At 61.7% G+C, this 15,833-nt stretch overlaps 1 protein-coding gene across 7 annotated transcripts in view; it reads left to right on the top strand.

Annotated features, from left to right (window-relative positions):
- Window positions 1-1,266: 1,266 nt before the first annotated feature.
- Window positions 1,267-15,833, top strand: part of LSP1 (lymphocyte specific protein 1) — a 35,732-nt gene continuing 21,165 nt past the window's right edge. Inside the window, exon 1 of one of the 7 annotated variants that reach the window (XR_006602477.1) lies at window positions 1,267-1,428. Coding sequence is in view for 5 of the 7 variants with exons in the window: in XM_004759690.3 (XP_004759747.1) it covers window positions 1,361-1,428 (68 nt within the window). In the remaining 2 variants the exon portion in view is untranslated. Of the gene's footprint in view, window positions 1,429-12,841; window positions 12,988-15,833 lie in introns of those variants that run through there. The other 6 variants (XM_004759690.3, XM_013059996.2, XR_001180673.2 and 3 more) reach the window with 6 other exon arrangements.

The following is a 15,833-nucleotide window of genomic DNA, read 5'->3' as shown; positions in this document are numbered from 1 at the left end:
GCCTCCATCTGTCCCAGCTGTGAAGCTGGGACCAACCTCACGGCAGGCCAGAGGAAGGGACCCCAGGGCCGGGTTGACCCAGGGGTCGCAGCCACTGACAAGGTGCTGGAAGGGCCTGGGTCCCTGAGGGTACCGCGGGCCAGCCCCCATGCGGACGGACAGCCAGCCTCACATCCTTGTCCATGCTTGGACAGTGAGCGACCCTCAGAAACCACAGAGCGGCAGGAGAGGCCTGAGGCTGAGGGGTTCCTGGGGGCCCTGGGGGTTCCCCCATGCAGCCCCTGCGCCTAGTCCGAGTCAGGCCCTGTCCCACAACCCCTGGTGCAGGGCCCCGTCCTATGCCTCCCCTCACAGGGGGAGTGGAAGGCTACTTGGTGTGTGTGCGGGGGTGGGAATTGCGGCCTCCCCCCTGGCTTGTCCCTCAGGCGGGCCCATCCTGCCCACCAAACACGCTGGGGGCCCTATCACCCGCCCCGCCTCCCTCTGCCTTGGGAACCTCTGCAGGTCCCGTCCAGCTGGATGGCGAGGCCCATGGCAGAGCAGCGAGACGGCCCCGCACTCCCTGCTTTCCCTCTCAAGGCCCGGGAGCGTCAGCCCGGCTTGCCAGGGCATTCTCTGACGCCTCCATGGTCAATTCTGGGTCCTGGCCCTCAGTCACCCGCCACTCCTCCCTGGTTTCTGAGACCCTGGTCTGGTGACCCCCAGCAGCCGAGGACCGTGAAAGGTAGACGTGGCCTCAGTCCGTCCCCTTGTCCAGCCAGTGCCTCCCGGGGAATCCCCTGAGCCCCCTGCCTCCAGAGCTTGGTGACGCTGGCCGGGCGTGGTCAGCTCCAAGCTCGGAGTCTGGAGGTCAGGGGGCCGGGGGGAAGGGCAGCGTGGAAAGTGGAAAGAGCTGGCGGGGCTCTGCGCGGGCCCTTGAGGCTTGAGAACCTCAAGCCGGTGCATCTGTGCTCAGCTCAGCAAACACCCAGGAGAGCTGCGTTCAGAGGCCACGGGGTCTCCCTGGAGGCCCAGCACTAAGAGATTTTGAGGCCAGGCCTGCAGGGGATTCGTGAGGAGCGTGGGGGGCTCCCGGGCAGGCGTGCGGACCCTGCACCCACCTCTGCCTTCCCAGGCCCCCTCTCTCTCACCCCTGCCCTTGCAACTTGCCTAACACTTCCTGATGGCTCGCTTTTTTCCTCCTCTTGCATCAACCGATTAAAAAACAACACCCCAACGCCAGCCCCAGTGTGCTTCAAACCTCAACCTGCAGCCGGAAGGGGACGTGAAACCGGCTGGGGGAGGGGTTCTGGGGCCGCCAGAGGAAGCACCCAGAACCACAGCGCAGACACACGGCCCGGATCGGCCCGACGCCAGCCCGATGGCGGAGGCTCCCAGCCACCCCGGCTCTGAGGAGCAGGAAGAGCTCCTGGCCGAGAAAGACTCGGGGTAAGGGTCCGCTCCGAGACACAGAGGTCTCTGCGTTTACGTGGGGGGTGGGAGCGTTTGACCTGGTGCCGGACAGCGCTGTGGGGGTCTCAGGGCAGCAGAGGGGGGCGGCCCGGAACTTTCCTGGGACCCCCGTCTCACCGCATGGCGACTGGACGCCTCTGGGGCCGGCTGCAGGAAGAGAGGACACCTGATGCACGGGCTCAGACGCGGCCCGGGCAGCCTGGCAGTTGACGGGCCTCGGTCAGCGAGCCCGAGCTCCGAGGGCGGGAGGCGGGGGCGTGGGCGGTGGCAGGGACGGGCCTGGGCCAGAAGGACCCGCCGATGGGGGCAGCACGCGAGGCCGGGCCGGGCGCCCCTCCCGAGGCTGCGCCTCTGCCTCGAGGTGATGGAGGAGGCTGAGGGCGCCACTAGGGCCTGTTCTGAGGTGGAAGACCGGATGAGAGAGGGGCACGGCAGAGGCCGCGTGCTGGCCCAAAGACCCACTGCGCCGCGGCCGCCAGAACCGGGCAGCGAGCCCGCGGAGCCATCGGCGCCAGCCAGAGCAGGGACGGGGACAGGGGCTGCTGGAGGCCGGGCATCCGGGCCGAGCCAGGCCGCGGGGTCCGACGGCTCTAGACACAGCTGACCCGCGTTCTAGCAGGCCAGTGGGGATGGCTGCCAGTGGGGAGAGAGGCCCCCGCGCGCAGGAGGACCGTGGGTGGGGGCTGCTCACCGGGGCGAGCAGAAGGCAAGGAGCTGGCGTCCCAGGCCAGAGGGAGAGGTGGCGAGACACCCAGGAGCACAAGCCTGGAGACGGGAGCGCCGTCAGGGCCACGGTCACCTGCCCCAGGGCAGCTGCTGGGCGGGGCTGGGTGGGGTCCCCAGGCCTGGCCTCTGCAGCCCCAGGGCACGGGGTGCCCCACAGCCCCAGGACCCATTGCTGGCGGCTGGTGGCTGGAGGCTGATCCTGTGATCATAACGAGGGGCCGATCGAAACATGTGCTGTGAGTCTACGTGTGTGAGCGTGTGTGAGCGTGTGTGTGAGCGCATGTGAGTGCGTGTGAGCGCGTGTGAACCTGTGTGTGTGTGAGTGTGTGTGAGTGTGGGCACATGTGTGCACGTGGATGAGGGACAGTTGCCTGCTCCTTGCTCTGTCCCACAGGGCCCTGGTTTGGGGGCTTTGTGGGCCGGCGCCCCGGGACAAGGTACGAGGCTGAGTAGCGTCTGGAAAGAGTGGTCAGGGTCAGGGCGAGTGACCCCGTGAGGCCACATGGCCCCTTGAAGATCGCCAGGGGACCCGTCGCCAGGGCGGGGGCCGTGGGGCTCCTGGTGTTCTTCTACCCTGTGGCAACTGGCGGACAGCTGGGCCCCGCTCAGAAACAGCCCCTTGCGTCAGCACTGTCCTCGTGCTCCTGCGGCCACTGTGTGCCCATAGAAGGGCACGGCTTGAGTGTCCGGCCGCGTCCCCGGCCTCCCTCCTTGGCCCATCCTTGGCCCCCCCAGCTGTCCCGCAGACGGAGGAGAGGGAGGACAGTGTGGCCCCAGCCCAGGCCTGGGCAGGCAGGAGGCAGGGGGCGGGGCTGCACCTGTGCGGCCTCGGCCAGGCGCTCCGGCTGGCTGCCCCCCCCCCAGGGCCTGGGAACCCGCAAACGTCGACCCCCCCAATGTGGTGTCAGAATGAAACCGAGCCCCACGGTGAGGCAGGTTCCCATTTCACAAGGTGACTAAGAGAACTGGGGACTTTCCTGTCCAGGGTGATGAGAAGGCCTGGAACCCAGGGTGGGGATGGGCGGTCTGGGAAGCCCCCACCCGGGAGCCCCCAGGACAGCCAAGGCTGGGCCAGGTCTGCTGGGGCTGGGGCACTGCAGCCAAGACCTGCCACCAGGCCCCACACCCACTGCCTGCGCCAGGACATCACCCCTCCTGCCCAGCCAGGTCACGCTGCACCTCTCCAACTGGGCAATAGGGGGTCCACTCAGATGCCCCAGGATGGGGCCTCCCCCTTCAGACTGTCCCAGGACGGGGCACCCCCTTCAGACTTCCAGGATAGGCTGTCTCCCCTCAGATTGTCCCAGGATGGGGCCAGCCCCTCAGAACCTCACACTGGGGCCCAGGACTGGCGCGACCCCAGCAGCGAGCCCCAGGCAGGGCGTTGGTCCTTCCTCTGTGTCACCTGCAGGCCAGGACGAGATGCTCTCTCCTTGCCCCGGCTGCCCAGCTGTAGGGTTGGCCACGGGGCTGGCCAGGGCCACGGGGGGCTCACATGGCTCTGCAGGGCCTCCCTGGAGGAGCTGAGGTGTGGCCGAGCCCCGCACCCTGTGGGGAGGGATGGACCCAGGCCCCTGAAGAGTGCAGGGCAGATCCTCCATACCGGTGCCCGGAGAGAGGGCAGTCAGGACGTCCCAGGGATCCTGGATTTAACAGGTCCAAATCCTGGGACCTCAACCCCTGGGAGGTCCCGAGTGCACCCCAAACTTCACCAGGGCCAGACCATGCTGTGCTGGGTCCTCCCTGCGTCCACACGGCGGAAGAACTGCCCCTCACCAGCAGACAGGCCTCACCCCTGCCACAGCCCAGCCTGCTGCCTAACATGGCAAGATGCCCTCCCCTGGTGGTCTCCAGACCCTTGCCCACCATGCTCTTTCCCCACGAATCCACTAGACCCCACGTGTGGAGCCACTGACCACTGGCCAGCAAACCATCCTCCGGGCCGCCGCTGCGGGCCTGCCCTGGTCATGCCGACCTCACTTCCCCTCCGAGGTCTGACCCATCTGCCACCCCCAGTTCCCGCAGGGACCAGACCACTGCAGACTTTGGGTGCATCCTTCCTGGCTCCACCGGGCTGTCCTGGCCCCTCTCCAGCTTTCCAGAGGCTCACCTAATCTGTCTTGGGTGATGACGGCCCTAGGTTTCCTATGGTCGGCACTGCCCAAGGTCGGGGGCACACCAGGGAACCCTGGTTTGTCCTGGGAGCGCTGGTTCCATCGCAGGAAACCTGGTTTTATCCTAGGAATCCTGGTTCAGTCCTGAAACTCTGCTTCTGTCCTGGGAACCCTAGTTCTGTCCTGGGAACCCTAGTTCTGTCCTGGGAACCCTAGTTTAGTCCTGGGAATCCTGGTTCTGCCTGGGAATCCTGGTTTTCTCCCTGGGAAGCCTAGTTCTGTCCTGGAACCCTGGATCTATCCCAGGAAGGCTCGTCCTGCCTGGGAGTCCTGTTCTAAACTCCCCCACCCCGCCCTGCCCCAGGCTTATTGGGCTGCTCTGGCCCTGGATGACCCTGAATGACCCTGGTGGGGGCAGCAGTTGGGTGAGCAGTAGTCTCCTTACCCCGTTAGGCTTCTGACCCCCTCTACCCTTGGGCAAGGCATGGCTCCTGGTCCCCAGTGAGTCTGCCACGCTGCCTTCCTCACGTCTCCCTGTGCCGAGCTAAGAGGCAGGAGAGGGGAGGGTCGACCAGTGGAGCCGCCCTGTGCAGAGTCCCTTTCCGGGCTCTTTGTCCCTATAGACTCTTTTGGCCTTGCCCTCTGGCTTCAGGGTCTTTAAGAGAGAGGACACAGGTCCCCTCAGAGCTACAGGTGAGTGGCAGCCGAAGTGGGGCCTGAGCTAGCTTGAAGGCCATGAGCAACTTGGGCTCCCTCTTCCTGTCCAGCTAAGAGAGCCCGGGTGGGAGGGAGCCTAGACCACTGGAGGGCCGGGACCCCACAGGTCAGATCTCCCCACGCAGCCAGAATGCTGGCAGTCCTTGCACGCACTTGCCCTCCCAGGGAGGTTGGACACCACCTGGTAGAGCCAGGACGCACAGCACTGGGGCAGCAGGCCGTGTCAAAGGCCACTAAGGAGGGAGCCTGGGACCAGGACCCTGCCTTGGTGGCAGGCTGAAGGGCGATGCATTGAGGGTGGCCCTGCCCAGGGTCCACACCTGAAGAAGGCAGCCAGAGCTGGGCCAGGCCTAGGGATGCCCAGATGGGCCTCTCTCTTCCTCCCTCCAGGTCAGGGGTCTCTGGCGCCCGGTAGTTTCCCGGAGAGGGGGGAGGCTGAGCTCAGCCCGGATGATGGATGCCTCCTCCCGTGCTGGGGCTGGCGGGCGTCACTGGCTTCCTCCTGCTTTCCATCTGGGTCCTGTCACATTCCTTCCCTAGGTGGGGGACAGGGAGAAGACACCACCCCACACTTGGGGACAGGGCAGGCCCCCGGCCTGCTGATTCAGGAAACCGGAAATCCTGCCCTGCAGCCTGGCCCCTCCCAGGTCCCCCACCTGCCTTCTCCCGAAAACAATGCTGGAGCCACGTGGGGGCAGTGCCAGGAGGGTCCCAGGGAACAGAATGGGGCAGGCTGCAGACAGGGTGGTGCTGCAGACCCCACCAGCCTGCCTCTGCCTCAGTTTCTCTGGGAGGGTGTCGAGTGGCAGGTGAGCCCTCGGTCAGGAAGATGAGAGTTCCAGACGCTTGGCTGAGAGCTTGGGCTCTGCGCTCCTAGGGCCTGGGCCTGGGTGAGGAGCATGGGGACACAGGGTCCCGGAGACATATCCAGCACCTTTTTCTGGAACCAGGAAGCCCTGCCCCCCGAGGCCTCAGTTTCCCCATGTGCCAGCCCCATCAAGCTCTTCAGACAGAGGTTCTCACTTCCTGGCCAGTGAGGCCCTTCACAGGGAGAAACCAAAGCTTCAAAGGACTGAGTGTGCTGTTAAGAGACACTGGTCAGAGCCTGGAGGGATGCGGCTGGCCCTCCCTTGGAGACCTGTCTCCTAGGGTTACTCCCCTGCAGGGACCCTCTCTGGGGAGTCTGTTTACCCTGAGGGCACAAAGTTGGGGTGTTGGGGACCTGACAAGGCCTTGGGGACCCAGGGTGTCTGGGTTGCCCCTTGGAGGCACTTGCTAAAGCCATGCAGCTTGGCCGGATGGCTCTGAACCTGCGGGTTCCCATCAGGGCGAGGGTGGTGATTCCTGGGGCCCCCTCCAGAATAGGCTACGAAGACACCCCCAGAGACCTCCCCAAAGGCAGAAAAAGGATATGGTACTGTCAGAACAAGCTTTTTCCTTCTAGAGACATCTCTCCCAGGCCCCAGCCCGTTCCTACCAAGGAATCTTTCCAGGGGCTCTAACACCTTCTTGGAGACTGGGGATCTGGGACAACCAGCAAAGGGAGTTCTCACACCTCTCCTAGTGGGTGGTAGTGCACAGCCACAGGTCCCCACCCCCATGAGGCTGGAGAGACGACCCAGGGCCTATGTGGTGTATGGGGTGAGCAGGTGACCAGGGAATTTAAAAAAAATCAGGCCTCCTAATCCTGCTGGCCAACACAGCTCTGTGGTGCCAAACACAGGCGACGAGAGGTGATGGTGGGAGGTGAGGAAGAAAGCCCCTCATCCTTTCCTGGGGTCAGGCCAGTCCTGCCCAAACTCCATCTGCTAACCGCCTCCAAGCTGGGAAGTCCTAGTAGGTCCTAGTAGGACCACTATCTGGTCCCGCCGGCTGGCAGGGAGGGGCTCTCTGGGAACACGGAGTCTGCCTACGGCCCCCTCTGAGGCACCCATGTCCCCCAGCAGGTGTGGGAGAGACTTGGGTGTTGGAACCTGCAACAAGGCAGCTGTGTGGATGTGCAGAAGACAGCAGGGGCGTGTGGTGTGCCAGTAATGGAGGGGAGTGGCAGGTAGGGTCACTGCCCTGCTCTGTGCCTGCAGGCAGGATCTCACGTGCAGCTGCTTCCCTGCTTCCCACAGGTGTCTGTACCCCATTCCTGAATGTAACTGGATGTTCTGAGGGTTTTGCTTCTGAGGTTAACAGGCTGTCTTCTCCTCCCCCATCTTCTCCCCACTACCTTGCCTCAACAAAGAAATGGGACACAGGACAGATGGATCTATCCAGTGGATTCTGGAGGAACCTAGAAAGAAAGCGTCAATCCTTATCTTGGTCTCATTCCCAAAGCAATCCCAGCTTCCTCACAACCCCCGCCACCCCACCACCTTGGGTCCTCTGCCTTTGCTGGGCTGAGCCACACGAAGCAGATGGGGACTCAAGGCATTTGGAGGCTACCTTCTCTGTAAGTCAGAACAGTTCTCTAGGCGTGGTCACCAGGAGCCATGGAGGCCAGCTTCTCTGTAAGTCAGAACAGTTCTCTAGGCGTGGTCACCAGGAGCCATGGAGGCCACCTTCTCTGTAAGTCAGAACAGTTCTCTAGGCGTGGTCACCAGGAGCCATGGAGGCCACCTTCTCTGTAAGTCAGAACAGTTCTCTAGGCGTGGTCACCAGGAGCCATGGAGGCCACCTTCTCTGTAAGTCAGAACAGTTCTCTAGGCGTGGTCACCAGGAGCCATGGAGGCCACCTTCTCTGTAAGTCAGAACAGTTCTCTAGGCGTGGTCACCAGGAGCCATGGAGGCCACCTTCTCTGTAAGTCAGAACAGTTCTCTAGGCATGGTCACCAGGAGCCATGGAGGCCACCTTCTCTGTAAGTCAGAACAGTTCTCTAGGCGTGGTCACCAGGAGTCATGGAGGCTACCCCTTACCCTTTCTCCCCACCCCAACCTGGGCCCCACTGCCTATTGCACATTTCATCAAGATACCACTCTGTGAGTGTGTGCATGTATGTGTGCGTGTGTGTGTGTGTGTGTGTGTGTTGAGAATGTTTGAACAAGAGGACAGATTCCTACTTATTCAGCCTATTGGGCCATGAGAGTTTTCTCTTTCATGTTCTTGGACTACAAGCTTATGAACCATGAAGGGAGAAAAGACTGAAAGACTTAAAAGGAAATTAGGATACTTCATGATGAGAAACGTACTAATGAAAGAAAAGTAAATGAAGAAAAGTAGGAAGAAGGAACAGCTGGGTGGATGGATGATGGATGGATGGACGAGTGGGTGGATGGGTGGATAGATGGATGCTGACTAGATTGATGGGTACGTGGATGGAGGGATGGACGGGTGGGCACATGGATGGGTGGCTGGGTGATGGATGCATGGGTGGGTGGGCAGATGGGTAGATGAAGAGATGGACGGATGATGGATGGGTGGGTGTACTGCTGAATGAAGGATGGATGGTTGGGTGGGTGGATGGGTGGATGGATGGGTGGATGGACGGATGGATGGTTGGATGGGTGGAGGGATGGATGGATGCATGAATGGATGGACAGATGGATGGATGGACAGATGGATGGTTGGATGGATGGACGGATGGATGGTTGGATGGGTGGATGGATGGATGGATGCATGAATGGATGGACAGATGGATGGATGGACAGATGGATGGTTGGATGGATGGATGGATGGATGGACGGATGGATGGATGGACAGATGGATGGATGGACAGATGGATAGATGGACGGATGGATGGTTGGATGGATGGATGGATGGATGGGTGGATGGATGGATGGACTGGTCAATGGTCACATGGAATGGAAGTATAGGTAGGTTGATGGATAAATGGGTGGAATACTGACAGATAAATGATCGGATAGACTAATAGAATGTTATCAAGACATATGGGTGGAGACAGATAATGGATTGATTTTTAAATTGACAGATCAGGAAATATTGGAAGTGAGAGATGAAAGGAAAGATGGATAGTGTGTAAATAGACATATGATTGATGCTGGATGAATTACCAAACAGATAGATTGGTGAACAGAAGCACTTAAGTCAGGAATTTTTCACTCACTGTTCTCTCTTTTTACAGCACTTTCTCCCACAAATGTATATAGCCATCTCTAATCCTTCTCAACTCTTTTTTCAAATAAGGAAAAGATTATTCCTTTCTATGAGGTTTTCTTTGACTATCATATATAAAATATCAATCTCCTCCAAGACTCCATGTCCTCCCACCATGAATTATTTCCTACGGTATTTGCTGCCGTTGGATATATTACAGAATACACTTACTGTTTATTTTTGTTGTTGCTCCCTCTGAAATGTCAGTCTTGTGAGAGCATGCGCTTTGTTAATGCCAAATCCCAGCGCCTGAACAAATGGATACAGTAAGTCTGTTGAAAACCATATGGATAGATGAACAAACATGAAGATAAATGGAGTTATGGATAAATCAATGGTTGGTTGGATGAGGGAATGTATGGATAAAAATAGTATCCCCTATGGGAGGGTTACTAGGTTGCCGCACTCTTGTAAGTTTTAACTTATTTGGATGGCTTAATGGGCAATATGTATATGGAAGTATGAACATATATGCATTTATACACATATGTGTGACTTTCTAGATAAGAATATGGGTGGACATATTGGTCAGATAGATATGTGAGTGGGTGTATAAATGAGATTGATCAATAATAAAATATTTGGAGAACTGAATGGAAGTAAGGACAAAAATATCTGCAGAGATAAAAGGATATATGGAAGAACGAACAGATAGTTCACTTGTAGGGTAGCTGGTCAAAAAGATACACAAACGGGTGCTTGAATATGTACCTAATGGTAATTAACATATATTGAGGGGCTCTTGTGTTCCCAGTGGATGGATGACTACCTGAATAGTTCTTCTAAGTGTTTCATATGTATTATAACATTTCGATAAATGGTTGGGTGGGTGGGTGGGGGTGGATGGATGGATGACTGGAGGGATGCGTGAGTGTGTGGATGGAGAGATGGGTGGGTACTTGCTCAGTAAAGGGATGTAACGAGAGATGACTAGACATCGGTATATATGCATTGAAAAATACTTGAATGGATTGATGGAAGGATATACTGTGTTTATATGGATAATTGAATGGATCAAAATCCTGCAAACTTGATGGATTGATAATGATGTGTGGGGAGACAGATAACTATATAAAGAGGATAGATGGATGACTGGGTGGACGGATAGATGGATGATAGATGGATGATGGATGGATGGACGGACGGACAGATAGTGGGTGGATGGGTGGATAATGGATAGGGGACGGACGGACGGATGGGTGAGTGGACGGACGGATGATAGAGGTAGTTGGATACTGGATGGATAGGCATGTGGATGCATGACTGGGAGGATGGATGGATTGACTGGTGGTTGGATAGATGGGTGGGTAGGTGAATGGTGGTGGGTGGGTGATGAGTGATAGAATGAATGAATGACAGAGGAGGGAGACGGATTGATGCACATATGCATGGGTGAGTAACAGTAGAGTTGGGGACAAACACCCTGCCCTATTGCTCCTGGCAGGGCGTGCCCTAATCATGAAGCCGTGGATGCTGGCCTCTGCATTTAAAGGTCTGTCTTTGCCACCTCCTACGCATCAGCATTTCTGATAGATAATCAAGTAATTGTGTTTTAAGTTCTTAGTGACAGAGAACTCCTGCCATTCCAAGGCAGCCTTCTCCCCATGGGAATATTTTTCCTTCTTTTGAACCAAAATATGTCTTGGCACATTTCCTTCCTGGCTGTCTGTGACTGGGATTCCAGAACCAAGAGCAGGAGGCAAGGGGAGATGGGTGCATTGCAACGGGAATGAGGCACAGGCGCACTTCCCTTGGGTGATCTGGCCCCGCCTGAGGGCCGGCGCCACGGCCCGCACACCTTTCCCTTCTCCACGTGCCTCGAGAACCTTGACGCATCTGCAGCTCTGTCTGGATTCTGGGGACGGATGGTGGGCCCAGCTGCTTCCGGGGCACACCCCCACATTCTCTGGCTCCCCCGCGGCTGTGGGAGGAGAGAGCTGGGAACTCCTCTCCAGGGCTGGTCATAGGACACAGCCTGGTGTGTGTGGGTAGAGGCAGGGGGACAAACCAGAGCCAGACTTCATGACGCCCACAAAGTCTGCACCAGCCAGCCACCACCTGAGTCACCACAGACCAGAGCTCGGGCCACGTGGCTGCCGTGACAGGCTTGCAAGTGCACTGCTTGCCCGTCTGATCTTAGCCGCACCCCCATCCAGCCTCACGTCCCCCAGGTGCTCTCGGCACGGGCCCCCTGGCCCAGCCGAGGCCAGGCCAGCCAGGGAAGCGAGAGGGGCCGTTCCTCCGTGCTCCGGGGACGGAGGGCAGTGGGGGCGGGCGGTCAGCCCACCGCTCACGGTTCTGGCTCTGCCGGCCCCAGCTCTGCATACTTGGACACGCGTCTGAGCCTCGGTTTCCCCAGGCGGAGCCTGGGTGCAGCGGCTGTGAGGGTGGGTAGCTGGGCCACGCTGCTGGACGTGACTGCTGGGCACTGAGCTGGGCTCGGGGACGCCCCGCAGACACGAGTCCCGTACCCGCCTCGTCCAGTCACTCGCCCGCGAGCCTTCTCAAGTGAGTCACGGCGACTAAGCCCAACCAGAGGAACAGTGGGCTGGGCTGGGCCTCCCGGGCCTTGGCCGGAGCATGAGGGGCAGGGGGCCTGCAGGCCAGGGCACCGTGCTGACCTGGTGCCCACCGGTCCCCCTGGGAGCATGCTCTCCGCCACCAGCCGGGGCGGGCCGTGTTTGTCCCTGCCTCTGGGGTCTCCCTGCTCTGACCTCCCAGTGCAGTGTGGCGGGGGCGGGGGGGCGGCAACCTCCCCATTTGGGGAGCAGAGAGGATTCCCCCTCGAGGTGATGCGTGCAGCAGAGAGCTGGGCATAAACAAGGGGAAAACTGGAGAACCAAGAGGGAGGGAGGGAGGGAGGGGAGAGGAGGGGGAGGGGGAGGGAGGGGAAGGGAGGGGGGAGGGAGGGGAGCAGAGATAGGGGCAGAGACAGAGGGAGAGGAGAGGAGACGGGGTCCGAGTGCGGAAGCAGGGAGGCCGGGGCCGGCGGGGAAGGGGCAGCGGGCCCAGGCCGGAGCGCGCAGGGCAGCGGAGAGGGGCAGGGCAGGGGGGCCTGACCCCAAAGACCCATCAAGGCGAGGACAAGAGGAGGGCCAAGGGGTGGGCCAGGCCAGGCCCAGAGCGAGGGGAGAGGCACAGAGGGACGCCGAGGCCGAGGGGGGCGCCTCGACGCCCCGCCACTGGTGGGGATGAGCCGGCGGGCGGCAGACTGAGGCCGGAGCGGCCGCCAAGGTGGCCGAAGGGGGACCGTGCCCACCCCAGGCCGCTGAGGTCCTGCTGAGCCCCGGGGCTGCTGGGCTGGAGGGTTTTCCTCTGACATTTTTACTAGTCTCGGAAGGAGGGGGAGGGGGAGGAGGCCGAGGGGGGAGAGGGGGCTGGGGGGGAACAAAACGGAAGCAGCTGCTCAACGTCCTGCAGGAGAGACCCACAGAGTCCGTGAGGCCGCACAGACGGGGACAGACAGACGGGCACCCCGCGGCCCGGGGCGGCCAACGGGGAGTCAGCCCTGGGGACCCCCAGGACGAGAGGGCCCCGGGTGGACAGACGCAGGCCACAGACGGGGAGGGGTGCGGACGTCAGAGAGCCCAGACGGCCAGCCGGACGGAGACGGCTTGGACCGGGGACGGGGACAAGGGGACGAAGGAGGAGACAGGAGGAGGAAGGGGGGGCGGGAGGGGTCCAAGCGGCAGGGGGAGCGGCGGGGGGGTGGCAGGGGCGCGGCAGACAGAGGCTGGCGGCCTTTGAAGAAGGAGCTGCCGCGTCCCCAGGGCCGGGGTCAGGCCAGGTCGCCGGCCCGCGGGCGGCCGCCAGCAGCATGAGCGGCTCGGCCCTCCTGAGGAGTTCCAGCAAATGGGGCCTGGACAAGCTGGTGAGGTAGGTGCCCCCCGGCCCAGGCTGGGGCAGGGCGGGCAGGGCCGGGCCACAGGGCCAGGAGCCCGGGCACCCAGGCCAGGGTGAGGGGTGCACACGTGCGCCGGGTGTGTGCACTTGGCCCGCGATCTTCCCCACCTGCGGGCCTGCCTGGCCGGCGCAGGACCGCTGTCCTTCCGGATGCCTTCCCCTGACCCCGGGGCCTCTGGCCTGGTCTGCTGCTCCCAGGACGCGCAGGGTGTCCTCGGCACGCTTCCAAGGCCTCACCTGGGCTCCCCCGGCTCCTGGGGACTGTTCTGTCACCCTTCTTTTTCAGATGATGACGCCAGACCTTGTGGCCGCACTCACCACCCCCCTTAGCACACCAGCCCTGCGTGGGAAGCACCACAGGGCTGTGGTGAGTGCTTGGGTCTCGGAGTCTGATTTTCTCTGGGCTGGAGTCCTGGTTCCCACGTCTCAGGCTTCGGGCCAGGACCCTGTCCTCTCTGGGCCTCAGTGTCCTCCTTTATGAAATGGTGGCGTGGTGTCACCCACCTCAAAGGGGAGTAGAGAGAGCAGAAACAAGGGTCCAGAGGCGGGCCCGGAGCCACCGCTCCATACCACGGGCTGCTCGACACGTTACTCTGAGCCGCCCGCAGTGCCCTTCCTCCTCCTCTACCCTTCCAGGCACCTAAGGCCCAGCTGAAACGCTGCCTCCTCCATGCAGCCTGCTTTGCTTCTCCTCCAATGGCGAGGAGCGTGCTGGCAGACTGCAGGCTCCTGGACGGAGGGACACAGGCGTCTCAGCCTCCTCAGCTCCACCCACACCTCGACTCTGGGAGGGAGGAGAGTCAGGGCGTGCAGGTTGGCAGAGAGCCACCCCAGACCCCTCCAGCTCCCGCCAGTCGGGTCCTTCAGAGTGATGGCTCTCTCCCGGCCCCACCCAGGCATGGCCCAGGGGCCACCACTCAAGTCCGGAGCAGCTACAGGGTCTGGGGGAGATCCCTGCTGGCCATGGCCCCCGAACCCCTCCCTGACCACTCGTAAGGTGGACCCCGCTCCTGGGCTTCACCCCTGTTCTTTCCTGGCTCGGCCAGGCCCACCCTGGTGCTGCTGGCTAGGGGACCCCCAGCCGAGGCTCTTCCTCCCTGCCCAGCCGGGATGTGTCCTCCAGGGGGTACAGCTCCTGTCCCTCTGCAGAAAGCCCGAGGACTCACAGGTGCCTGGGGTCAATACCGGAGGCTCACGACTTAACAAATGGGGAAACTGAGGCCTAAGAGGGCAGTCATATGGTCTGCTGGGGATTGACAGGAAGAGTCCCCCGGTGGGCTGCACTCACACTCCTCGTCCCAGGAGAAGCTGGGTCACAAATGTCTGTCCAACAGCGGCTTTGGCTCTGTTCCCGAGCCCAGCGCCAGCTGCTGCCCTGGTGGGGGCCGTGGAGGCACCGACGGGGCATCGAACGTGCAGCCCCAGCTCTGCTGAGGGCGGGGACAGCCTGGGGAGAGAGCCCCGAGCCCCTGGGGGACCTGCAGAGGCAAAACAGAGACAGAAGGACGTGCCTCTCCGAGCTCTGTGCACCGTCTTGCTGCTGGGGACCGGGTGGGGAGCAGGGAGAGTCTCTCCCGAGGCAGCGGGGGGTCTGCGTCCAGCCCAGGTGGGCGGTCACTCAGCTCGCACGGAAACGCTCGCAGGCGCGGACCAGCCCTGGGCCTGCTGTTCTGCTCCTGCCTGTGGACTCCAGGCCCGGGCGGCTCGTGGCACTCCCGCCCCCTCACGGACGTCCCCACCTGTCTTGCCTCCCACGGGCAGGTGGCCCCGGTCCCTATTGGACAGGCAGAACACCAGGCTCACAGAGGCTAGCGACTTGCCCCGGGGTCACTCGGGGGCTGAGGGGGTCCTGTCAGCCATGCCCTGGGCATCACCTTACTCTTCACCAGGTCCCACCCAGGTGCAGGGTGAGGCCCCTCCCTGTGACGGGCTCAGGAAGTCAGCAGGGGTGGTGGGGGCGCAAACTGGGTCCAGTTTCAGTAGATTAAAAATGGGCCTGGGCGGGGGCACTTGTCCCCGTGCCCACCTGTGTCCCCATCTCAGCTCGGCACCATCCCTGGGGCTGCCACGCAGGTCCTTGCCGGCTGTCTCTGCCCAGGAGGAGGCTTCAGGTGGTCGGCCGGGCTGACTCTTCTCGCTGTATCCCCAGGCCTGGCTCCGTCCGTCTGTCTGCTCCTACGGCGCCTGGCCGTCTGAAGCTCAGCCTGGGCCAGGCCGGCGTTCAGGACGAGCAGGGGGCAGCTTGTGGTCCCCTGGGCTCCCTGGGCTCCGGCTGCCTGCCTGGTCCAAGGCTCTCTGGGGGCCCGGCTTTGGGAAGGGAGGCTTTGTCTGGCACAGACCAGAGGGGCTGGCCGGGTCCCCTGCTGGTGTCTCTCTTGGCATTTGGGCTCCTGGTCCCCCCCAGGGAGGCTTTGGGAGCTGGAGGAGCCCTGAGGCAAACCCCCTCTGCCCGCTGCTCCGGGCACACGTCCACCATAGGCACCCGGCAATCCCTGTGCCCGGCCTCCCACCCTGGGCAGCCAGGTCTGGGAGGCCTCCGGGGACCCCAGTGTGGCCAGCAGGGCCAGGGACGGGCCAGCCTGAGGAGGCGGTGGGGGGTGGGGCGGGGGAAGCCAGGCCTCCAAACCAGTGTCCAAAGGGGCGTGGCTGCCTCGGGCCCACCCAGGGCCCCAGAGGGGAGGGGGGCTGGCCCTGGCCCTGGCAGAGCCTGGGCGTCTGGTGGGTGGTGCTGCCCTGGGACCAGGCGGTCCGTCCGCCGGAGCTGCCCCAGGAGCCCGGGCGAGCTGGCATCGTGGGGGCGCGAGGACTGAGTGGCCCAA

The sequence above is a fragment of the Mustela putorius genome, unplaced genomic scaffold (assembly GCF_011764305.1).
Source record: "Mustela putorius furo isolate JIRA1106 unplaced genomic scaffold, ASM1176430v1.1 tig00000127_pilon_pilon_pilon, whole genome shotgun sequence".
NCBI classification, from domain to species: Eukaryota; Metazoa; Chordata; class Mammalia; order Carnivora; family Mustelidae; genus Mustela; species Mustela putorius.
Note: the sequence above shows the minus strand (reverse complement) of the source record. Positions and strands in the feature narration are given on the sequence as shown.